The 26,424-nt window shown below is 43.7% G+C and overlaps 1 protein-coding gene across 2 annotated transcripts in view; it reads left to right on the plus strand.

Moving 5' to 3' along the window:
• Positions 1–26,424, plus strand: part of CDC42BPB (CDC42 binding protein kinase beta) — a 78,727-nt gene that overhangs the window by 31,399 nt on the left and 20,904 nt on the right. Inside the window, exons 8-22 of one of the 2 annotated variants that reach the window (XM_075282480.1) lie at positions 3,931–4,179; positions 4,657–4,736; positions 4,939–5,105; positions 8,811–8,930; positions 9,046–9,179; positions 15,616–15,858; positions 16,130–16,240; positions 16,598–16,842; positions 17,047–17,152; positions 17,928–18,052; positions 19,696–19,801; positions 21,638–21,688; positions 23,067–23,215; positions 25,323–25,417; positions 25,510–25,583. In XM_075282480.1, coding sequence (XP_075138581.1) covers positions 3,931–4,179; positions 4,657–4,736; positions 4,939–5,105; positions 8,811–8,930; positions 9,046–9,179; positions 15,616–15,858; positions 16,130–16,240; positions 16,598–16,842; positions 17,047–17,152; positions 17,928–18,052; positions 19,696–19,801; positions 21,638–21,688; positions 23,067–23,215; positions 25,323–25,417; positions 25,510–25,583 — 2,055 coding nt within the window. The remainder of the gene's footprint in view (positions 1–3,930; positions 4,180–4,656; positions 4,737–4,938; positions 5,106–8,810; positions 8,931–9,045; positions 9,180–15,615; positions 15,859–16,129; positions 16,241–16,597; positions 16,843–17,046; positions 17,153–17,927; positions 18,053–19,695; positions 19,802–21,637; positions 21,689–23,066; positions 23,216–25,322; positions 25,418–25,509; positions 25,584–26,424) is intronic. The other variant, XM_075282481.1, reaches the window with a different exon arrangement.

Genomic DNA, 26,424 nt, shown 5'->3' on the forward strand with positions numbered 1-26,424 from the left:
TGATGATTTGATACTGTGCTGTATAACTGGTTTATCTGAAAAAAACTTTTAAAAGTGTGACCCCATACTGTATTACCCTCAGCGCTTATCTTGTAGAAGTGAGATCTAGTCATATAAGCCACTCTATTTTCAACTTGGTCTATTCTGCCTGTGCCGCATCTTGTTGTGAACTGTATGCCGTGTTTTTATTACTGAGATGATGTTATATCATGTAGACTCACTTGCTGATGAGGGCGGTGTGTTGTGACCAGGCTGTCATCTTTTGGACCTGCAGAGCCAGAGAATCCCACTTCTGGGAAAGGAGCAGAGCGGCTGCACCTATCCTGATAATGCGGGGAGTGGCCACCCACCGCTAATAAGTATTTATAAGCACGGAGCTTTGTAGTGAGGTATACACCCATATCTTGCTCCTTGAGGGGAGGGTGTTACTCTATATCCCCATGTGCTATCAGCTTGAGAAACGACAGGCAGTGGAGTGATCAGGATCTGTATTGTGGCCCATCTCTACTGGACTGTACAGGACATCATTTGCTTGAGTTTTCAAAGCAAGTCCACTATGTGGGTCAGTCTAAGGATGTTTCCATTTAGGGAATTTCTTTAGTAGCAACCCTATTTACCGTATTTTTCGGACTATAAGACGCACTTTTTTTCCCCAAAATTTCGGAGGAAAATGAGGGTGCGTCTTATAGTCTGAATGTGGGTTTGCAGCATGGCCGCGCTACTGCCACCGCTGGTTTTCTTCAGCGGCAGTAGCGCGGCAATCCGCAGGCCCCGGCAGCTAAGACAGTCCCCGGCATCTGCTGTAATAGGCCGGCGGATGCCGGGGAGTGTCTTAGCTGCCGGGGCCTGCAGATTGCCGCGCTACTGCCACCGCTGGTTTTCTTCAGCGGCAGGAGTGTGACAATACTGCAGGCCCCGGCAGCTAAGACACTCCCCGGCATCCGCCGGTCTATTACAGCAGATGCCGGGGACTGTCTTAGCTGCCGGGGCCTGCGGATTGCCGCGCTACTGCCGCTGAAGAAAACCAGCGGTGGCAGTAGCGCGGCCATGCTGCAAACCCACTCCTCCACCGCAGGTCCCGACAGTCAGTTAGCCTAGACCCCCCCCCCCCCCGGGCCTCATACCTTTAGTGATGCAGGCCGGCTCCTGCACGGCGAGGCCGCAGAAGTGAGCCTAATGAAGGCTCCCAGGCCTGTCATAGATATATATTACTATCGCTGGTTTATGACCCTCCGCGATAGTAATGTATAGAATCTCCCATAGACGGCAATACACTTGTATTGCCGTCTATGGGACTTGCAATCAAATGATTGCAGGTTCAAGCCCCCTAGGCGGGGGATATTAAAATAGTAAAAAAAAAATATAATAAAAAATAAAATAAATAAAAGTTCACCTCCTTTCCCTAGAATACATATAAAAGTATAACATTACTGTGAAACATATACATTAGGTATCCCTGTGTCTGAAAATGCCCGGTCTACACCTGGCCCCACAAAAAAAACGCCCTATACATCCCCGTACAGCTGCAGGGTCACCTGTCAATGTGGCCTTGCAGCTGTTCCAAAACTACAACTCCCATATATTAAATATTTTACCATTTTTTGCCTGAAATTTTTTTTTTCCCTATTTTTCTCCTCTAAAACCTGGGTGCGTCTTATAGTCCGAAAAATACGGTACTTCAGATAGATACTTAGTCGGTCTTAGTGTCCTGCCAAATTAATTGCAAAAGGGCGGCAAAAGGACTACGGGGTAGACCTGGTGCTAGATAGCGTAAGTGTGAGCACACGTTATATTCAGATCTATATGACTCTGATATCTGAAAGTTTTGTTTTTGTCTCCTAAGAGCAATGAAGTGATCCTCAACCTGAGGGCTCGCTGTTATATCATTTCAGTGGGTCAGTAGTAGGGATATTCATTTCCCGATATGCATGTTTGTCTATATATTCTCTAAATGGTCTGCCTATATGCTCGTCTTGACATGTGAGGCCGACCTATTTTGATTTTATTGATGATTTTATTTTATCCTCCATCTATATATCTTGTTTTGTTCTTAAATTCTTAAATAAATGTCTTAGATTTAAGTATTATTCTGTTAATTTTTGCAGATTTCCTCAGATTGTAGACCACCGTAGCTTAGTGTCTCACATATGCCAGATCAATTGATTGTGTCTAGTACAGGAAGTAACAGTGACAGCTGCCATTGTCAGCCATACTGTCTATCATGGGGCAGATTTCTCTGTCACCCAGAGGTTCCTCTAAGGCTAGGGTTACATGGCGACTTTGGTTTAGATTCTTGTTGTGCGAGTAATGACCACCGGGTTGCCTTGCAACTTTTTCACTCATGTTAGTGACCAGTACGTGAAGTATACTGTGACTTCTATTTGCGATGAGATTACACACTTCTAGTTTTTGTTGTTTTTTTTTCTTGTGGTTACAGTGTGACCCTAACCTAAGTGAAACTCAAGCCAATCTGGCAATCTTTGACCACACAACAAGAGTTGTGGCCAAGATTCTGCAGTAGTCCAAGCCTTAAATCTTCCAGTAAGCCATTCAAAGTGATAGAATGCTCCTCCTTCTGCATTACTTGCTGCCTATTGAGGAAGATGCTCCATTTAATCTCTTCCTGTAGGCTGTGGAAACGGAGATGAAATATGTGCAGCAGTTTTATTCTACCTTAATTCATCCGTGCTTAAATTTCTGGAAATACAATTGTATCGCCTGTGCAGAACACTTCTACATTTGGCATAGCATATATCCTGGTGCTTTTACTAGTCTGTATTGTCTCTTCCTAAATAGATAATTACTTCAGAATGTCTGTAATTAAGTAGCTGTGATCTTCTATTAAATATACATGTAATGCTGACGGCTCCCTACTAGTCATGGCAGTTCTCCAACTCCATGTAGAGCAAATACAGCAGGGCTGGCATCCATTCATCCTGCTAAGCCTATCGCCATGAAATACACATGCTGTGACCATAATTTCCCCCTTACAACTCTATATGACCATTATTCTGTTTCAGATTTAGTTTTGTTTAATGGGTTCTGTGTAAATAGAAATTACATTGTATTATATTTTGGTTTATTGGTTTTTAGGAGGTCTGCCTGTTGTCGCAAAATACAAGCATTCATTCATGTTTAATATATCAGAAATTGAAATCCCATCCTAACCTAATTCTTCTCACAGCTGAGGGTTCAGTATAGTTGTACTCAGGCAAAGCTTGGACTACAGACTGACACGTATTACCAGCCCTGATACGCTATAATAAATGGTCAGTACTGGGAGAGGTTTGTGCTGTTAATGTATTATAGGAGTTGTCCAGGCTTAAGCTATTTATGACCTATCCCCAGACTGATCACGTCTGGCACCCATCCGATACACCATTACAGGGCTGGAAGGAGAAAGCGCCGTCCGCTGTGTAGCAGCTAGGCGCCATCACTGTAGCTAAGCACTTATTGAAGTCAGTGGGAGTTGAGCTGCTCTGATGGCCCCTGGCCCCTCTACAGGGAATAGTGTATTGGATGGGCACTGGAAGTGTCTTCACACATCTGAGCGCTCCGGGGGCTAGCTTTCTGCCCCCCACCAATCAGGTATTTATATTCTATCCTAAAAATAGTTTAAGTTTGGACAGACTCTTTTTTTTTTTTTTTTTTTTTTTTATTTATTTATTTTTAATTTCAATAGGTGTCTAAGTATGATATAATTGTATCAAACCCTTGACAGGTCTAAGTATTGGGCAAAGGTGGTTTTATGGGTGGCGGGAATAAAATAAGTGTTTATATTCACTGATCGAGCAGAGATTTTGGAAAGAGGGGGGAATTGCTAAATCAATGTTGTTAGAAAGTTGCAGAACCTTCTATTGTACAATGATTATGCTACATAATATTCAGGAAATCTGCTCAGATCCTTCCATTTTATTTATGTTCTCCCAGGAGAGGTTCCAGTTCCCTTCTCATATTGCTGATGTGTCTGAAACGGCCAAGGATCTGATCCAGAGATTGATCTGCAGTCGAGAGCGTAGACTTGGACAGAACGGTATAGATGACTTTAAGACGCACCTGTTTTTTGAAGGGATTGACTGGGAGAATATACGAAACATGGAGGCACCTTATATTCCTGATGTCAGCAGTCCTTCAGATACATCCAACTTTGACGTGGATGACGACATCCTCCGAAATCCTGTAAGTGTTGGGGAATGGGTGTGATGTACTTACAATATGGCTTAATGAGCACTAATCAGTTTTACATATTTGTATCAAAATCTTATAACCTAGCTATATTATGCAATATGGCAGATGGAGTGGAGCATGTTTTAAAGATATTCTCCAGAACTTGACATCCCATGTAGTTAGGTGTTTTAGCTAAGAATGTTATCTGCAGCCTGGAGCCCATTTTACTACTGCCCATTCTCAGGTTTTCCTGTAGTTCCCTCTATTTTTTTCTTAGTACAGTTAATTGTTGTTGCAGTCAAAAATATCAGATCCTTGTGTGTTTTTTTTTTTTTTGTTTTTTGTTTTTTTTTGGAGGGGGGGGGGGGTTGTACACAGAAGCCCCATCTAAATAAACAGTGTAAAAAATTGAAAAGGACAGAATTTTTCTATTGTGTTCACTGTTCAGTATTTAAAATTATATACTAATGTACTGTATATCCATTACAGGAAGTGGTGCCCCCAAGTACTCACAGTGGATTCTCAGGCTTCCATCTACCCTTTGTGGGCTTTACATACACCACTGACAGGTAAACTGATTCACTTTCAAGCTTGCTTGTGAAATCTATCTGGCAACTGTTGCAATGATCAGCTCTCAAACTTGTAACCTTGGTGGCAAGGGGATCAAAAGGGAACCTTGGATACCCTTGTGGCAGAGGTATTATGGATAAACTTTCTGTGAAATTCCCAACATGGTTCCTGTTTGCTTAGTGCAGTTATTGTATATTTCAGCTGTTTCTCTGACCGAGGCTCCTTGAAAGACATCATCCACACAAATGCTGTGACCAAAGATGAGGACGTTCAACGTGGACTGGAGAATAGCCTGCAGATTGATGCCTATGAGCGCAGGATAAGAAGGCTAGAACAGGAAAAGTTAGAGCTGAATAGGAAGCTGCAGGGTGAGTGATTTAACATGGGACAAGGCAACAGTCCTCCTCTGATCTCAAGACTAAGGCCCCAGGTAGCAGGCCGCAGCAAAGAAGCACTGTGGGAAAAACTGCAGCAGCAACACAATGAGGTTTCCTCTGTGGACTTTCTACTTTCATTATACCTACTGGAGAACCGCCAGTGTTTCTGTAGGCATAATTAACATGCTGCGATTTCCAAAACTGCAGTCCACTGCGCAAATTTTTCAGCAGTGTGCGGATGGGATTCACTAGATTGAAAAATGCTGCGGCTAAACTGCTGTGTGTACACCAGGTGCGGCCCAAGCCTGAAGAGGTCATTCCATCTCCCCTGTTTCTCTTCTCTTGCATTGACTTATTCTCTTTGTTTTTCTGCCTCTCTGCACTTGTAGTAATACATGCTCCTGATGCTGCTATGTAGTAAGCTTGAAGAGGACCTTTCACGTCCTCGGGCACATGCGATGTAATACACCGCTAGAAAGCGTGCACTATCGGCTTTCCTGTTTTGTGCCCCCTGCTGAAGAGCTATCGGTGCCGTTAACGTAGCTCTTCAGTGTTAGAAGGGCGTTTCCGACAGTCTGTCAGGAACGCCCCTCCTCACAGTAGCGTCCATTGTGCTGTACTGTGAGAGGGGGCGTTCCTTACTGCCCAGCCATGATGCTGAACCCCCCACTACTCGTCTATGGAGGAGTACTATCAAGAGTAGGGGAGGCGTTCCTCACCACTCAGCGTCATTGCTGGGCAATAAGGAACGCCCCCTCACAGGACAGCGTAATGGACGCTACTGTGAGGAAAGGCGTTCCTGACAGACTGTAAGAAATGCCCTTCTAACTGAAGAGCTACGTTAACGGCACCGATAGCTCTTCAGCAGGGGGCACAGAACGGGAGAGCCGATAGTGTGCAGAAATCTGCGCACTGCCGGCTTGCGAGTGGTGTATTACACCACATGTGCCCGAGAACGTGAAAGGTCCTCTTTAATAGTAGCATTATCAGCGTAGTGAGATGCAGGCACTGAATGCATACAGTTCATGTATTGGTGTGTATACCTTGCTGGAGTAGTTTACTTCAGCAGATTGTGTTGATAACCAAAAAGAGTTCACTCTGCAAACATCTAACACTGTTATCGGTATAGTTGCATACAGAGAGAACAGTGCTTGAGAGGGCTCATAGTAACAGCCCTGATAAGGCCTGTGCTTTACTTCTAGCCAGTTTGTGTGTGCTGAGAATAACTTTTCAATTGCAGAGGGGAGGAGATAGCAAGACAGTGATAATATGACACTCAGACTTCTGTGCCATTCTATTCCCTTGCACATTGCTGTAGAGACTAGGACGGGCAGGCTGGGATCTACTGTGCATGTTCTCAAAGTGAGCACTCCCAAAGGACAGCCAAAGTCAGAATAAAACCAGGGGTGTCTTCCGCTACTGCAGTATTATGGTGGTGCATATAACAAAGGGTGACCATAGATATTCTGTGTGGATTTCTTCAGAACAAAGGTATTTGCATATATTTATAATTTTACATAAGAATAGTTTGAGCTAGGATCAATGAGATGGGGTTACCCTTTGAAGTTTTACCACCTAGAATATTTATTTGTGGCGTACCAAGGTCCAGCATCCACTTTGGATAAAAGAAAGGGGAGACCTGGGAATTCCCAACACTTCTGATATTCATTCATATACATTAAAATCAACATTCAGAGATCTTTTTAAGTCTGAGGCTCCATGTTGCGGAAACACAGCTTTTGTTGCAGATTTTGTTGTGTTTTTTTTTTTTTAAATCAAACCCAGGAGTGGACTGAGTAGAAGGCAGAAGTATAAGTACTTCTGATATATTTCTCATACCTTTTGTAGCCATTCTTGGCTCGGGCTCAAAAATCTGCAAAAAAAAAGTGCTGCGATTGTGCAGCGTGGGGGCTTGGCCTAAAGGGGATTTTAAAGGATTAGAAAACTGAAATGAATAGGGATGATCTGCAGTTTCACACAGGTGTTTGGTTTTTTTTGTTTGTTTGTTTTTTGTTTTTTTTTTAAGAAAGCAGCTGTTTTTTTTTTTGTTTGTTTTTTCCATTTCTCGCTTATTTTACTGGGGGGATCCAGTAATGGATATAGACCTGGCCACTAGAAGGCTGACACTAGGAATATCAAAAGGCATCTGCTCCTCTTCTGGACTACCCTCTTCACACACTGTGCTACACTGTTTTAGCCTAGTGTACATATGATGCAGGCATGACCTGATTCAGGTCTTTGGAAGCAGTCAGGCCCTTGTAAGGACCATCAGGGAGAATGAATAAGGCGCCCGAACAATGAAACGGCTCAGTGAGAGACAAATAGACCCAGATTGCCCAGACCACATCCAGGCAGTGAAGAGAGTCCTCCCACGGGTCATTATTGTCGGGCAGAAAGACTGTAAACCAATGTCCTCATTGATGTGGAAGGAAGAAACCACCTTGAGAGAAAGTAAGGTGGTGACAGGTCAGCCAGTTCGGAGACCCTATGGAGGGAAGTAATGGCTACCAGGATGGCAACTTTCTGGGACAGAAAAGTGAGAAGAGAGCTCATGCGAAAGCTCAAAGGGGAGAAGACTCTTCAGGTACTTACCTGATCCGCCATTTTCAGGCGTCAATTCAGTGGACCTCAAACACATGGTAGTGGAGTCACCAATATTCCAGCCACCGCTGCAGGACTGGGTGACAAGCGAAAGCGAGCTGCTCTTGACAGAGCACAGCACCCACAGAGGGGTGCGACTGGTGTGGCATACACAAAGAACACCCGTTTGCACCCAAAAAAAGCAAGACAAACCTGAGTCAGCTTGTACCTGCATCATACAGTGACTAGGCTAACGCTGGCTAGCAGAGTGTCTTTGGAGAGAGTATAGGCCAGAGGCGGAGCAGATATCTTTTTATATTCCTTGCGTCAGCCTCCTAGTGGCCAGGTTTATACCCATGGTGCTGTGTCCCCAATGAATACAATGAGACAAGGATTTTATGGTGAGAAATCCTTTTTTTGTTTAAATCGAGAGGCACCCTTTAGAAATTGGCCGGTCCAGGAGAATTGCAAGTTGTACCCTATTTTAACAGATAAGGTGAAGCAAGTTAGACCTTTCCAGCGTTTTCAGTTTAAAAGAATAGACATCCAACAGATCCCATTGTAGTCAACATGGCAGTCGTAACCCATTGACATCCACTATTATAGCAGTCTGTGTGTTTGTTGTTCTGGTCCTCCAATTGGGTGCAGATGTAAGCATAGCTTTATCGGCATCATACATGTAAAGCAGGCTTATATCTAGGGAATGACAGCTTTAAGGTATGGATCACTAAGTACTGGTAGTATTGCTATTATTGCCTAGATTTTCCTTTTTTTAAGGCCATATTTAAATGTCAATGTTTTCCGTCATTGATTGTGTGCAAAAACGAGGAGTGGAGGCTACAGAGATAAGGTATGAAGGAAAGTACTGTACCTGTCCTGTGCACCTGGTCTTGGCACACAGTGATACAACTCATTCACAAACATTCAGTGTATTGTGTGAATAAGGCCTTATTCTCCTTACACTGTATGAACGTTAGCAGATATTCAGCAACCTTGTGTCCATTTCTACAGAGGGAAGTTGACCTCGGCTAAAGATGTAATTGGGGGCTCAAGTTTGACACCTTTAATATCTTCAAAATACTGTAGTTGAATTATTGTTTGTATATTCCCCTCCAGAGTCCACACAGGCGGTCCAGTCCCTCCAAGGCTCTAGTAGACCAATGGGTACCTTGAACCGGGACAAAGAAATTCGGAAGCTGAATGAGGAAATCGAGCGATTGAAGAATAAAATCTCAGGTATCTGCCTTCATTACTGAGCTAAACCCCAGATAGTGATGTGACATTTTATTCTAACATGTAATTTATTAAATTTGATCTGTTTTACATATGTATATGTCTTTCTTTTATGAAGATTCAAATCGAATAGAGCGCCAACTGGAAGATGCTGTCTCTCTGCGGCAGCAACTGGAGGATACTGCAAACAAGGTTAAAAGCCTTGAGAGACAGCAGAGGACCTTAAAACAGGAGAGAGATGATCTGCAGAAGGTTATTTACTTTTTTTTTCTTTTTTTTTGTGCATATGTGTGTATAACCTACAGGATTTCTAATAGTAGAGCAGCTGAGACTTCTGGCGTTATGGATTGGTTGAATGTAGATTATATCTATGGAGTTCTCTCTAGTTATGTTTCCTTAGCTGAAAGTTGGTTGTTGACAAAGAAGAAAGTTAAGTTTACTGAGGTCACTTTGCATAAGTTTCACATCTGTCCTCCAGGCTTGTCATGTGCCTGCATGGAAGATAAAGATGAAACTAATTGTGCAATATCACTTTAAACATCTCCTTGACAACAGCACCGAGGGGCTTTAATATTAAGGGAAAAAAATCATGCCAGACATTATTTGTGTAGGGTGAATGTAACGGCCATGAGTGGTGTGTATATTCTAAAGTGAATGAGATGTAGAATGTGAACATACTGGGCTTTCTTGGATGCAAGGGCTACACTTCTGCTTTAATCTTTCAACTGTTCCTTCTTAGGGAGCGTTCACACTACCGTCGGTGTCCGACATGTAGTGTCCGCTCCTAGTGTCCGCTCAAAATCTGTCACGGACACTAGGAGCGGACACTAGATGTGTCCGTGACACCTGTCATTCAAATGAATGGGCATCGGGTGCGTTCTTTTGCACTCCGTGCCCGTCCTTCCCTGTCCGCAAGAGAAGATGTCCGACTTCTCAAGCGGACAGAGGAACCCTGCATGCAGGGCTTTTCTGTCCGCTTGAGAAGTCGGACATCTTCTCTTGCGGACAGGGAAGGACGGGCACGGAGTGCAAAAGAACGCACCCGATGCCCATTCATTTGAATGACAGGTGTCACGGACACATCTAGTGTCCGCTCCTAGTGTCCGTGACAGATTTTGAGCGGACACTAGGAGCGGACACTACATGTCGGACACCGACTGTAGTGTGAACGCCCCCTTATAGAGGTTGTTGTCGTTCTCTTTTTAGATAATTAGGATTTTTGTGTTTTTGTTTTTTTTTCTCTAAAATCCTCTTTCCCCCCAAAAAGGTCTAAGTCTTGTCTGGTATTCACTTGAATAAAGACAGACTATGGGCATGTGCAGTACTTTTTAGGCTGCATGATCTTTCAGGGTTTCTCTGTGATATTGATTTTCATAGAGAGTCTCTACAGCAATGTAAATCAACCTTAAACTTTGTTTTCAGGAGGATGTTGAGCGTGTATAAGCATTATGTGGAGGCTCCAATTTAAATCCTGATTTCTATACTCCACAGTAAGGAGACAGAGTGTAACCATTGGCCTTTGTTTACCCACAAGACCACAAATATGTGTTCATTGTCTAATTTTACATTTCCACATGTCTTTGTTGTCTGAGTTTGGCATAGTAGAAAAAGAAGAAATGCAGTGGGAAGTTAACTGGAATTTCTCCTATATAATATATTTCGCAAGCCCATATTTATCTTATCCCTGAACTGACTGGAAGGTTATACGTGGTAGTAAAATTCCACATGCAAATTTTGCTACAGATTGTGGTGCAGGTTCACCACAGATTTTGCCTTGTACTTTGCGGTGAGAATCGGGGTATTTCTGCAACATTATGAGGTGTTGGATTTTTTTCCAAGTCTGTGGATAGGCTTTTCAAAGCCATATATAGTGGCTTAAAAAAGTACTTATACCCCTTGAACTTTTTCACATTTTGTCACCTTACAACCACAAAGTGAAATGTATTTTATTAAGATGTTAAGTGATAGACCAACACAAAGTGGCGATAATTGTGATGTGGAAGGAAAATGATACAGGGTTTTCAAAACTTGAAGTTAACATCTGAAAAGTGTGATGTGCAAAAGTATTCAGCCCCTATATCAGTACTTTGTAAAGCCACCTTTCACTGCAATTACAGCTGCAAATCTTTTGGGGAATGTCTCTACCAGCTTTGCGCATCTAGAAACTGAGATTTTTGCCCATTCTTTGCAAAATAGCTCACACTCAGCCAGATTGAATGGAGAGTGTCTGTGAACAGCAATTTTCATATATTGCCACAGATGTTCAATGGGATTTAGGTCTGGACTTTGTGCCATTCTGACATGTGAATAGTTTTTGATCTAAACCATTCCACTATCGCTTTGGCTGAAAGGAGAATCTCCTTCCCAGTCTCAAGTCTTGTTGCTTCCAACATGTTTTCTTCCAGGATTGCCCTGTGTTTAGCTCCATCCATCTTCCCATCAACTCTTACCAGCTTCCCTGTCCCTGCTGAAGAAAAGCAAAAGCCTCCCCCAAGCATGATGCTGCCACCTCCATGCATCACAGTGGGGATGGTGTGTTAAGGGTGATGAGCAGTATTAATTTTCCACCACACATAGCGCTTTGCATTTAGGCCAAAAAGTTCCACTTTGGTCTCATCTGACCAGAGCACCTTCTTCCACATGGATTGGTTTTCTTCTTACCGCACTTCCATAAAAGCCAGATTTGTGGAGTGCGTGACTTATATTTGTCCTGTGGACAGATTCTTCCACCTGAGCTGTGGATTTCTGCAGATCCTCTAGAGTAACCATGGGTCTCTTAGCTGCTTCTCTGATCATTGCTCTCTTTGCTCCATTTGTTAGTTTAGGCGGACGGCCATGTCTTGATAGGTTTGCAGTTGTAGAATTCTTTTTCCATTTTTTAGATGATGAATTGAACAGTGCTTCTTGGGATATGTTTTTATAACCTAACACTGCTTTAAACTTATCCACAACTTTACCTCTGATCTGTCTGGTGAGTTCCTTAGTCTTCGTGATGCTATTGGTTCACTAGTGTTGTCTAATAAACCACTGAGGCCTTCACAGAACAGGTGTATTTATACTGAGACTAATTACACACAGCTGGACTCTATTAACTAATTAAGTCACTTCTGATGACTTTTGATTGCACTTGATATTATTTAAGGGTATCAGAGTACAGGGGGCTGAATACTTTTGTATGTCACACTTTTCAGAGTTGTATTTATATAACATTTTGAACACCATGTATCATTTTTGTTCCCCTTCACAATTATCTGCTACTTGTTTGTTGGTTTATCACTGAAAATCGAAATGAAATACATTTAAGTTTGTAGTTGTAAGGTGAATAAATGGGAAAAAGTTTAAGGGGTGTGAATACTTTTGCAAGCCACTGTACATTGCATTCATTCTAATTCTCTAGATCAGTGATGGCGAACCTATGGCACGTGTACCAGAGAGGGCACATAGAGCCCTCCATGTCGGCACGCGTGCGGTCGCCCAGATTGCTCACCAACGGGGAATCCGGGACAGGATTCCCCGTTGATGAGCGATCACTGCCTTCAGTTGTATGTGCAAATGCACATACAGCTGAAAGCTGTCAGTGTAGGCCGCGGATCGCGCGACTGTGGCCTACACTGACTGCAGAGTTTGACCTCTGCTCTAACACGGGCGCGATGACGTCATCAGCGCCCGCAGTGAGTGGCTGAGTGTGACTGGCTGTGTGAGGCTGACTGTGTGTGTGTGTGTGTGTATATGATACTAAAGAGCATATAATACTGGGGGCGTATTAAAGAGCATATAAAACTGGAGGGGGGGGGGGGGGCGGCGTACTAAAGAGCTTATAATACTGGGGGGGCGTAATAAAGAGCTTATATTACTGGGAATGTATTAAAGAGTATATAATACTGAGGGGATACATACTGAGGAGCATATGAGATGGGGAGGATGTGTATTGAGGAGCATATAATACTGTGTGTGGGAGGGAGCGTACTGAGGAGCGTATAATACTGGGGAGGCGTATTTATAAGCATATAATACTGTGTGTGGGTGCCACTGTGGAGCATATAATCCTGTGAAGGGCTACTTTGGAGCGTATAATACTGGGGGGGGGGGGGGTCTACTGTGGAGAATGTAACACTGGGGGGCTACTGTGGAGAATATAATACTGTGTGGTGGGCTACTGTGCAGCATATAATACTGTAGGGGGGGGGGCACTGCAGAGCATATAATTCTGTAATGTGTCCCCTCACTATTTATATCACACAGTATCTGTTTTATAGCAGACGTGATATTAGTACAGGATGTAAGAACATTGCACGGTCACTATAAAACAGATCCTGTGCGATGTAAATAGTAAACATTAATTGTTCAAAGTACAAAATGCAGAGACCTTTACATTTCAGTACAGTTGTTTGTATTATTGAAAGCTCTGTAAAGCCCCATTCACATGACTGCAATTTGTGGTCCGTAACTGTCCGCATTTGTGAATCTGCACAGTATTATATTTAAATTATCGTGTTGGCACTCCGCAAAAATTTAGTGGGCTTTGGGTTGCAGTTTGGGCACTCAAATCAAATCAAAAAAGCTTTATTGGCACGTCCGAATAGGTATTTGGCATTGCCAAAGCTAGTAAAGTGGGCGGTGGAGGGGGGGAGTTGGATTTGGGTGGGTATTGGGGGGGGGGGGGGGGTTTGGGTTATAACAGTCCATGGAGTTTCATCTTCCTCTTCGTTGGTGACCGCTATATGGGGAGGTGGGGTTGGAGGTGGGGGTGGGGTGGATAAATATAACAGTCCATGGAGTCTCATCTTCCTCTTAGTTGGTGACCGCTATATGGGGAGGTGGGGGTGGGGTGGGGCGGGTGTATTGGGGTAAATATAACAGTCCGTGGAGTCTCATCTTCCTCTTATTTGGTGACAGCTGGACACGTATTGGGCAGCGATCTCCACAGTGGCCTCTTCTTCTCCCAGTAGGATGTAGAGTTTCCTCTTCTCGTCTGCAGATATGAAGTCTGGGATGTGGGCAGAGAGTCTTTGGTAGTAGACGGCCCTCACAGCTGAGTATTTGGTGCAGTGTAACAGGAAGTGGGTCTCGTCTTCTAGGGCCCCCTGGTCACAGTGCTGGCACAGTCTGTTCTCCCGTGGCTTGTACGTCTGCCTGTGTCGCCCCGTCTCTATCTCTAGGTTGTGGGCGCTCAGTCTGTACCGGCTCAGGGTCTGTCTGTGCTTGGGGTGGTGTATTCTCTCCAGGTAGGTGGCCATGGTGTAGTCCCTTTGTAGGGATTGATACACGGTGAGTTTCCTGGAGTTATCTATTTCGTTTCTCCATTCTTCAATGTACCGCTCTCTGTTTGCCTCTGTGGTCGCCTTTATTTCGGCCTTGGTTATCATCTGTTGGTGTTTTTGGTTTGGTGGTTGGCTGCTGTTTGGTTGGGGGTGTCTGGTTTGCTCAGGTGGCTTAGCCATGCTTGGTGGTGGTAGGAGTCGGGCTTGCTCCCCTGGATGTGTGCCTGGAAAGCTAGCCCCTCTTCTGTATGGTGAGCCATAAGGGGAGTCTGCCTAGCTCTGCCCTGCAGGCCATGTTGGTGGTGTTGCGATGGACATGGAGCAGGTATTTGCAGAACTCCAGGTGGAAGTTCTCTGTTGGGCTGGAATCCCACTTTGACTGGTCTGGGTAGGTGGCTGGGCCCCAAACCTCACTGCCATAGAGAAGGATTGGGGAGATGACTGCGTCAAATATCTTCAGCCAGACCCTCACCGGTGGTTTGAGGTGGTACAGCTGTCTTCTGATGGCGTAGAAGGTTCTGCAGGCTTTTGCTTTCAGGGTTTCTATTGCTGCTTTGAAGCTTCCTGATTGGCTGAGCTCCAGCCCCAGGTAGGTGTAGCTGTTTGTTTTCTCCAGTGTGGAGCCGTTCAGTGTGAATTGTGGGGTGGGGGCTTTATTGTGGCCCTTCTTCTGGAATACCATGACTTTGGTCTTCTTCTGGTTGATGGGTAGGGCCCATGTGGTGCTGAATTTTTCCAGCACTGACAGGCTTTCTTGGAGGTCTTTCTCAGTGGGGGCCAGGAGTAGGAGGTCATCGGCATACAGCAGGAACTTCACCTCCCGGTCGTTCAGGGCGAGGCCTGGGGTTGGTGAAGCCTCCAGGGCTGTAGCCAGTTCATTGATATAGATGTTGAAGAGCGTTGGGCTCAGGCTACAGCCTTGTCTGACCCCTCGGGCCTGTTGGAAGTATGCTGCCCTTTTCCCATTCACCTTCACACTGCACTGGGTGCACTCTGTCCCTAGAAGGTTTGCCATCACTGCTCTAGATTCACTTCTAGCTTTGACTCAAAAATTGTGAATGTTTGTTCCCAGTCTTGAAGTGGTTGGTCACTATCGCTGATCAAAAGGTGTCTGTTATCTTGTGTCCAAAAATTTTAAGGGGCGCAAAATAATAATAATCTGCTCAGTCATTACATAATTGAATTGGTGATTTATAATAACATATTAACCTTGTTTTCATTTTTTTACACCATCCTCTTGCATCACCAATGTAAAGAATGTTGGGTTATTCCCAATTGACATGTGTCTAGTTACATGTAAAATACATGTTCTCATCTTTTATTTTACCATCATGCAAAAAACAAACTGGCCTTTCCTGGACAAAGCCACAACCACCAGATCAAGGGAAAACAATATAGCATTACCTTCTGTTTCTCTCCATTTACAGCAACACACTGAAGCCCAGGAGAGACTGAAGGCTCAGACGAAAGAACTGAAAGATGCGCATCAGCAGAGAAAGTTTGCCCTGAAAGAGTTTTCTGAGCTCAATGATGAGATGGCCAATCTCCGTTCTCAGAAACAGAAGCTTTCCCGACAGCTCCGGGACAAGGAGGAAGAACTGGAAGCTGTTATGCAAAAACTGGACTCCATGCGTCAGGAACTGCGCAAGTCTGAGAAAGCCAGAAAAGAGGTAACTGCTTTTATAGATTTTAAAAGGACTTTCCTTACTATGTTGCTATGGCATGCAGGCATATTTATCCCACAAAGGCACCGCTATTACCCTTGAACTCTGGCTTCCATTGCAACACTGTCCCCTTTAAATAATAGTTGCATTTAACAGTGTTGTTTTGGAAGTTGGGGATCAAGGCCGCAGTAGCTCATCCCTCTTTGCTCTTACATTGCCTCTCCAAATTGTTGTTATTAATGAAACTTTAAGATGCGCCGACTTTATTTCTTGACAGCTGGAGGCTCAACTTGAAGACACCAGTGCCGAGGCCTCCAAGGAACGGAAGCTGCGGGAACATAGTGACAACTTTTCCAAGCAACTGGAAGGTGAACTGGAAGCTCTGAAGGTAGGAGACCATGCTTTTATCTCTAAAATGCGCTCATATACCTAGCGGTATGCTGTGACTACATTGGATAGTCTATACCAAAAGCAGTAACATCACTATGCACACAGTGTCACTCTATCTGAGTTGATTATATATAAGTACTCTGCTTGCTATACGTTTGTTACTGTGCCTCAGAGTTAGTAAAATATATTACGTCTATAGTCCAGAGGAATGTCTAGACTGGATATAGTTGCAGCTAACCCTAGACTGTAAGAATATACCAGCACAGTTACTGTGAATCGAAAGCACTACATGTACGTGTTTTCTATTCAGTACACACCCTGACCACAGTGGCCAATCTCTTTTGTGTATGTCTAGTTGAAGCAGGGTGGTCGCACACCAGGAGTCACATTAGAACATCAGCAGGAGCTGTCCAAAGTCAAATCTGAGCTGGAGAAGAAGATCTTGTACTATGAGGAAGAGCTACTGCGGAGAGAGACCTCCCACTCTCTAGAATTAAAGAACGTAAAGAAGGGCATCCACGACTCTGAGAGTCAGCAGCTCGCCTTGCAGAAGGAGATCCTCATGTTGAAGGACAAACTGGAGAAAGGAAAGAGAGAGAGGTGGGAACTGTGACCTTCAGTGCATGTTTGGAAATGTAGTTTTTCCAATAGCTAGAGAACCATTGGTCCAGTCTAAAATGACATATTACTAGAGGGATCAGAGATCCTTCATCTGTTCTGGTGGGCTAGTAAGTGGTCTTTATAAAAAGACTTCATTTACCCTGTTGAATCATGTTTCATTGTTCTTTAAACACTGCTTTACAGGCAAACTGAGATGGAAGAAGCCGTAGGAACTGTGAAGGAAAAGTATGAAAGAGAGCGAACCATACTACTAGAAGAGAATAAAAAGCTTTCTACTGAGACAGAGAGGGTAAGTCTGCTCACACAGAATTTAAGGTTTACGAAGTTTAGGAATACCGATTTCAAGCATGTTAATAGATGGTGGGGGCTTATTCAAATTCCTCACCTGTTAGACAGTGGAGAACAGCAATTAATAGTGTCTCTTTCTCTGACGGATCCTGCACATCCATTCATTGCATAGACAGCGCACTGATTTCCTTGGGGGCTGTGTAAATTTTTTTTCTTCCTGTGGAGGCACTGCAGGTAAATTTAACAGTATGGTCACACGGCGACATTTGCATTCCGAGTGTGAACACTTCGCGCGGCTAGCTGCGACAGGATGCTGGTGCAGAGTACCGGCATTCTGTCGCAGCATTCCGTTCCAAATTAGGGCCAAAGAATGGTTTGGGCTGAGTCGATCGCGGAGTCCGCGGCAAGATAAGGCAGCTCGCTACTAGCTAGCAGAAAAAAAAAAAGCGAGCGGCTCCCATTGAAATCAGTGGGAGCCGTTTTTGGAGCCAGATTTTGAGGTGGATTCTGCGTTAAAATCCCCAAAAAAACTCAGTGTGAACACAAACCTAACATTTGCAGCGGTGTTCCAGCACACTTTGCAGATAATCACTGGGGAGTCACAGTTTGTCTACAGCTGGAATCCTCTGTAGTTGGAATCTTTTCAATTGTCATTAGTCTGATTATGATTGACTTTTTCTCTATTTCTTATCTACTCCATCATCGAACTGAATTGCAAGCTGCCTTTGACCTCTAGAGAGAGCCCTAATCTAACTGTTTTACTGTAATATTTCCAGCTCTGCTCTTTTGTGGATAAACTAACTGCGCAAAATAGACAGATGGAGGATGAGCTACAAGATCTGACAACCAAGAAGGAATCAGTGGCTCACTGGGAGGCTCAGATTGCAGAAATCATCCAGTGGTACGTGGCCTAGTTGTGTACAATCTACATCCTGGGGAGGAGGTAGAGCTTTTCCACACTCAGTATTTTGTTCTCCCAGGCTTTTCCTTCCTTTGGTTTCTGTCACAGGAAGTAGCTAGCTTCTCTTTTTTTGAATTCAGTAGAAATTTATATAGCTGAAGTCAATGATATAACTACTTAAATCACAAGATTTGAGATTATCGAATGTGTTACGTAACTTTATTGTGCACCTTTAGACAGATCCGTTACAATATTGGGTCAGTTGTCTTGTACACTGAGTGGCCAAAAGTCATGGGAAGGTAACGGATTCTCCTTTAATAGCGGGTTGCCACTCTGCGAGCCCTGATAATTGCAGCAAGACGACTAGGCATGAACTCCACGAGGTATGGAAGAGTTCTGGAGGGATATTGATCCACACAGTCTGCACTGCAGCCCACAATTGGTCCTGTGTAGTTGCTGCTGGGTCCATGGAGCAGACACTGATATCCACAGCACCCCATAAATGTTCTATGGGGTTGAGGTCGGGCGAGAGGGCAGGCGAATTGAGGGTCATGAGGTCACTAGTGTGTTCATTAAGCCAATCCCGTGCCACCAACAAGCGATGACATGTTGCATTGTCCTGTTGGTACACAGCATCCCCATCAGGGAACGCCAACACCAGAAAGGGGTGCTGATGGTCTGCCATAAGTTGCACATATCGAGCACTGGTCATTGATCCCTGCACCCGGACAATGGGGCCCAGTTGCAACCAGGAGAACACAGCCCACACCATGATGGAGCCACCTCTCGTTTGGACACGTCCCTGTTAGCATGCAGGATTCATGGCTTCATGGGGCATACGCCACACTCTCACACACCCATCAGCTCTGTACAACTGGAACCGTGATTCATCTATGCCGCCACTTTTCCATAGTCCAATGATGATGGTTGCGGGCCCATGCCAGTCTTCAAGCTCCTTGTTGCGCTGTCAGTAAAGGGACACTGGTCGGGCGTTGACTGTTGAAGTCTATGCGGTGCAGTTTTTGGCATACAGTCCTGGTGGAAATGGAATCCTGGCGCCCTACATTCAAATCGGCAGCGATTTGACCCATAGTAGACCGTCGAAAGCCCCATACAACTCTGTGAAAACCTGCGTACAAATACACTCATAGTCATCCGGTGCGCCGGTTTACGCGGCTGACAAAGTTGTCTCTGCAACATTGCAATTCCACCTGAGACACTGTTGACCTTGGAAACCCAAATTCTCAGGTAATCTCCAAAATGCTATGCCCCATGCGTCTCGCACAGATTATCATCCCACGTTCAAAGTCACTCAAATCGCGATGTTCACAAAACTCTAGAGATGTGCAAATAGTATTCAAAATTATAGTTTTGAATACCTCGCTCCCATAGGAATGAATGGAAGTGGCCGAACAGCAAGGGGATAATCGCCGGCCGCTCCCATTCATTCCTATGGAGCGAGGTATTCGCTCATCTTTACAAAACACCTGTTTGCATCAGACTGCTCAGATATCCTGGTGACACTAGTGCCATAGGCCGCATCGCGTCACAATGTTTGAGCGGCATATCCGACACAACCGGCACTGGGACACACCTTCCCGTGACTTTTGGCCACTGAGTGTATGTGAACCTTTCTTTTCCAGGGTAAGCGATGAGAAGGACGCCAGAGGTTATCTGCAGGCTTTGGCATCTAAAATGACAGAAGAACTTGAAACACTAAGAAGCTCCAGCCTGGGGTCTAGAACACTGGTAAGTACAAGTCTTCATGGCAGATAAGTCTTGGCCCTGACAATAGCACCGCTTTTCTTGATGATCTTAGTATTGTGGGGTTTTTTGTTTGTTTTTTTTAAATCTATTGAATTATGGAAAAAATTGCAGTAGTTAAACTATTGAAAATAGTACAGTGCTTTGGAATATTTTGGCGCTATATAAATAAAATGTATTATTAATAAACTGCATCCATGATTTAAAGGGAGTTTGTCAGGTCCAAAATGCCACCAGACCAGTTATAGTACTCTGTAGTAACCATTAAAAACACATATATTAACTTCTACTGGGTCTATGTGTCCATCAAAATGAACAAATAAAATATAATAAAGTATTTTAACTGACTATTTTTTTCTGGCCTTCAAATGATGTAATATGAGATATGCGTACACTGTTTTGTATATAAGGCCTGATAGGAGTGCATATGTCCCTGTATGGCTGCAAACAAATGAGGCAATGCTGAGAAAATCATGTTTTTATGGCTATGCCTTTCATCCTCAAGTGCTTTGGAGGCCGGAACGTCTTGCAGCTGTCTGTAAGTAAAACCAGCAAGTGCTTTGGCTCTCCTCTTAACTTGGAGGTCAAGGAATCTCCTGTAGCTGTGAATGACATTTTTAGCCTCATTACAGCTGTGCAAATCTCCCTAGTCAAGGCCCGCCCCTGGTGCACTTGCCGGCTGATTTGCCTGATTATTAAAGATTATCATCTCTTCACTTCTTCCATGGTTTGTGGTCACAAAGGTATTCGGATTAAAGTCCATTACTCAGTTTATTGGGAGGTATGTAGGAGCTTGCTTCATTTAAATGACTGTCATGCCACAACTTTATGATCACTGGAGACCCAACCTTTGGAACACCTCAAATGCTCAGAATGAATGGGGTTCTGTTTTAGTCCTGTGACTCCTAAGTTGTTTTGTTTTTGTTTGTTTTTTTGGTTTTTTTTTAAAGCACAGCAGCATCCCACCCACCCTGTGCAGGGGAATGGAGTTGCATTGCAGGTTTCTGAACAGTGTTTTGGGGGAGAGGAGGTGACTGGAGCCATGCTGTGCAGTGAAGAACAGAGAGGAAAGCACAATGCAAAATCAGCCCTCCATTCTTTGGATCAGTGGGATCCTCATGATATTATTACTTTGTGATATGGGAATACCTCTTGAATATTCCTTCAGAAGTGCAGAGACCTATGGATACTATACAGTTTGCTTTCTTAATATGATCTTGGATACAAAAACAAGCTGAATATTTAAAAGCTAAAGTGAAATTTGAACATGGTCACAACAAACCATAATCGGGACATTGGAATGATCATGTTTGTGGGCAGTAGCCTGTCCACTTACGATGATTAGTCTGTGGACGCGTATGAAGGACTGGAGACTAGTGGGACATCAGACCGAGAGTCTTATAGTGAAGGTCCTGGAGTGCCACATCAACATAGAGTATTTCAGGAGAGGAATATGCATGTCTTGTGGGACAAAATGCCTCCAAATGGATGTTAAGTGGCTGTTGATAGAGTGATGGGTACATTGTGGAAGAAACAAGTTCCCTAACTGCACAGGCTGAGCGTTACGTAGTGGAAGTAACAGATTAACATGGTGACACAGTGTTTCAGGAGTTTAGTTTTGTGGGAGGAATAGGTTCATGATCTGAGAAGAATGCAAGCCTAGTGGAAGGAGCAAGGTCTCTAGTAGTGCAGAGTATTTCAGGAGAGAAGTACCCTGATCTTTTATGGGAGGTCACCTAATGGAGGGAGCAGGGTCCTCATGTAAGTTGTAGTTTTCCGTAAATTTCTAGTAATTTTGTTGTGTTCTGATTATTGCTTCAGCCTGAAATGTCATTCCAGCAAGGCCTGGCCCCTTACAGTTCAGACAGGCTGGTGAGTTACTTGGGGTCGCAGTCCCTCAGTATCTATAGTCATCTGGTGGTGGGTATCTGCTTGCCATCACAACAGGATTCCAGTCTTGCATGTGTTTAATATCATTGTGATTTAAATCTCCCCCAAACAACATTGACAACTTAAAAAAAAAAAATCAATTTCTGTCCCTTTACAAAGTAATTCCCCCTAAAACGCAAGCCTGTCCTTGAGTCATTCACCTCTGTCAAGTAACTGTAAATTCTTGTTGCTTGTCTAAGAAAGCTGGGTGACAGCCATTACAAGTCCCACAAGGTGCTGTCACGCTGTAGGCCATATTATCACTTTGTTTTCCCAAGAATAGATGTAACAGACCCCACAGAAGAGGATAACTCAAGGACTGTCATTACTGGCAATTTGTAATTTTAGTGGAAAAGTGTTAAAAGCTTATAATAATACATTGCATCTCATGGGCGACTTGTCTACACAATCTTGAGGATCTTTTTTGCTTCATTTCTGGTGTTGCAGTTGACCTAAATTGGTGGTTGGTGAAATATAATTCTGATCTTTTTACATATATCTGGTGTCAGGCTGCTAATTCTTCCACATCCTGCATTAATTCACTGTGTTGCTCTTTTTTGTAACCTTTGTACATAGCGATTACTTAGAGAAATCGATCCTAAAGACTCCCGTGATTGGACTGAGGAGTCTTAAGGCTAAGGCAATACCTTGCAGAAATGCAACGTTTTTTGAGCCAAAGCCAGGAGTGAATTGAGCAGAAGGTACAACAATAAATACTTCCTAGGTTTCCTATTCCTTTTGTAGCCATTCTTGGCTTTGGCTCAAAATACCGTAGCAAAATCTTCAACAACAAAAAATCTGCAACTTGGGTCCTCAGCCTAATCATGTTATCGCTCATTCTTGGTCAGGCCACCACTCCCATGGAGAAAAGAGTTGAGCAGTTTCCAGGCACCTCGTGTCCTATACATGGTGGAATACATAATGTACTACAGAGCCAGGCTAATGAAAATGAATACATATAAACAGCTCAAGCTGTATGTTCTTGCTCTTATCTCCAGTCGAAATAAAGCATTGTAAAGGATAGAATCCACCAGTGAACTGCCTGGCAATCACTGTAGATAAGCCCACAGATATCATAGAAATCTGCAGGTTCATTTAAGAAAAATCTAATGTCTAGATTGGCGAAAGGGAATATAACAAGAACCTATATCTTACCTTAGTATCGGGAATATATTTTGTATATAAAGGGAATAGAACACCATCCATCTGCAATGGACAGTGAATGAGAGTTGTCAACTTTAAATTAACCCCTGAAAGGATATCTTTGGAAACTGGAGGTTTCACTTGAGATTGTCATTAAACATTCACATGCTCTTTGTAGGATCCGCTCTGGAAGGTACGGCGCAGTCAGAAACTGGATATGTCCGCGCGGCTAGAGCTACAGTCTGCCCTGGATGCCGAATTACGCGCCAAACAAGTGGTGCAGGAGGAGCTTAGAAAGGCGAAAGATGCGAACATCTCATTTGAAAAGTAAGTAGGGGTTTTATTATTTTGCAAAATTCCAGACACATGGGTTGCTCTACCTGCAGTCCATAAACATGAATAAATAGGAGCATGAAAAAATGGGCTGCCAAGGTGAAACTCTGGACTGCAGCACAGAGTTCGATAGACTAATGTAAACAGAGGCAATATTTCACCAGCATGCCATATAACATACAGGTAGTCCTCGGGTTACGACTTTTCGTAGTTACGACTAGAGATGAGCGAGTAGGTCCTTGCTAGTCGGGAGAGCTAGCTGTCTGTGAGGAGGCAGAGTCAAATATCGGACCACAGCAGTCTCCATTGTGGTCTGATTTTAGACTCCGCCTCCTCAAGACGAGCCTCCAGCAGAACCAGCGTTGATTGGCCGAATGCTGTACACTAGCCAATCAACACTGGTCAATTCATTCCTATGAGAAAAAGTCAGCTCCCGCATAAACGCAAGCTGCCAGCTCTCCCTGTACAGTACGTGATTTAGTGTGCAGCGGCTCGGAACGGAGGAAGACTGTACTGTACTGTATATGATAGTCTTCTGCTGCACACAATCTCGTTGATCCGTTCCTACGCAGCGTCGTATGGTACATGTTTCCAACTTACGTCAAAATTCGGTTTACGCCGCCGCGTAAGAACGGATCAACTTCGTAAGTCGAGGACTACCTGTATAACTTTTACTAAATCATGTTAAAATACTGTAATACAAACATGGATCCATAAGAAAACCATCAGCAGACAAGCTTACGCGTTTCTGGTAATCTTATTGTTCCATTACAGCTATGAGTAAGAGAACAGTAGGATTGCCCGAAACCCAAAAGCTTGTCTGATGATGATTTTGTTATGGATCCATGTTTGTACTACAGTATTTTAACATGATTTAGTAAAAGTTATATTTTATATGGCATGCTGGTGAAATATTGCCTCTGTTTTATTATTTTGGCTCTATCACTGTGCATGAACAGGAGAATGGTTTTCTAGGCAAGATCCTATTTGTGGCAGAGCCTGACTGTCCCACCCCTCCGGAGGGAATGGGAGGTTAGACCTTTTTAATCCTGAGGTAAACTATTATATAAAAACTGATAAGCTCCTTCTTCCTCTTGAAATAACTTGCTTGTTCAAACACTGTTGTTTTTTGAAGTTGTGCTCCAGACAGATTAAAGGGTGTCTACTACCTCGCCCATGCAAAGTCAACTGTAAGCACCATATTACAGGTCACATTACAGATCAACAATATACCCATCATGTATGTCACTTTTGTAGAATATCAACCTTGATGTCTTATGTAAGTGAGGAACCTGGTGCACTGGGGGTGGGCCTTGAGTTCCCCGCACCCCCAACTATCTTCTAATGTTTTTCTTCCTACTGCTCATCCTAATTGATCAGCAAGAGCTGTGCTCCAGGAAGCTGAATGCCTGCCCCTAGTGCACCAATGTCTTCATTGCATACGACTTCCAAGTTATTTTTTCTCAGATCTACAAAAGTGATGTGTAACACAGGTATCGCTAGGTTCACACCTGCGTTCTTCTTTCCATTCTGTGCTTTCTGTCTTCTGCATGCCAGAAGACGGAAACCACAGACCGGGTCCGGCTGTGAGCGGCAGTGAGTGTTTTATGCTCTCCGCCGCGAAACCGGATTTTTTTAATCCGGACACAGAGTACTGCATGTCTGACTATGTGTCCGGATTAAAAAACCCAGTTTCGCGGCGGAGACAGCTTTCTCACCCATTCAAATGAATGGGTGAGAGAGACTCCTGCAGGTTTCCATATCCTGCTCTGTTTTATGCAGGAAACGGAAACCTGCAGAACGCAGATGTGAACGAGCCCTATGATGATTGTCGTTGTTATCTGTTCTGTAATGCAGTCGTGGCAGATGAATTGGCCTGAGGGTGGCGATAGACTTCTTTTTAAAGTACTTTTTAATTAAAATTTCTCTGTAAATAGTTAAATTACTTGATTTTTTATAGTGATTTTTCTTTTGTTTTATATATTAAGACAGAACATTTTGCTGGCTTCCTGTGTTGCTTTCCAGTAGCAATCAGCAAAGTTGTACTGATACTAATTTTGTCCCTTTTTTTTTTTTTTTCTTTTTTTTTAAATGTATAAAGTAAACTAAAAGAGGCAGAAGCTAAAAACAAGGAGCTCCTAGAGGAAATGCAAAGTTTGAAGAAAAAGCTGGAGGAGAAAATGAGAGATGACGGTGGTCAGTACATCTCCAGACCTCTGGGTTTATAAGGTGGTCATTGGGGTTTATTTACTACTTCTGTCTAATTCTATTTCTTCCTTCTGCTTCAGGTCTTAAGCTCCCTGATTTCCAAGAGTCGATCTTTGAATATTTCAACACCTCACCATTACCACATGACCTGAGGGTGAGTAGATGGGTTTGATACTTAGAGTATGCAAACCTGCATTTCCCAGGACTCCCATGACCAGTCACTACACACTTTCCTGATAACCAAATCTGTCCCTTTGTCCGTTACATGTAAAATGTGTTTGTGGGGGGAGAGGGGTTCCATATTGCATTTTTTTTTTTTTGTTTTGTTTTGTTTTTTAACTGGGGTTTTGTGTATTCAAAGTATAATTGCATAGAAAAAACTTCTGCAACAACTCCACATCATCTGTGCTTACACTCTGTTAATGGGAATATTCTTTATTTTCTTCCTGAAAACCCATCCTGACCTACTTAGGTCTGTTTCACATCTGCGTTCAGGGAGTCCGCATGGGGACCCCCCCACCCCCCCTTCCCCCGAACAGAATACTGCACCAATTTTCTTGTAGTGAGCTTATGAAAGCACACGGACCCCATAGACTATAATGGGGTCTGTGTGCTTTCCGCGCGGTGTCCTCCCTGGACATATGGACAGAAAAGTACTTCATGATCTACTTTCCTATATACATGACTTGTGCAGAGACTGCGCAGAAAGCATACGCACCCCATTATAATCTATGGCGTCCGTGTGCATTCACTGCTCACCGCTTGTCAATGCATTTGCCATGCGGACTCCCCGAATGGATAGCTGAATGCAGATGTGAACCAGGCCTTACACAGCTGTAGTTTGTTGCAGTGTATCACTGTATGTATTGATCTGTGAGCAGCATACATCAAATGCAAATCCTGTGTCCTGTCACTACAGTGTATCCAAAAGTAAATGTATCCAAGCTGTGTAGCTTACAGAGGGTTGTGTAGACTAGATACAAGTGTAACAAGCA

This window comes from Leptodactylus fuscus, chromosome 7, assembly GCF_031893055.1.
Source record: "Leptodactylus fuscus isolate aLepFus1 chromosome 7, aLepFus1.hap2, whole genome shotgun sequence".
NCBI classification, from domain to species: Eukaryota; Metazoa; Chordata; class Amphibia; order Anura; family Leptodactylidae; genus Leptodactylus; species Leptodactylus fuscus.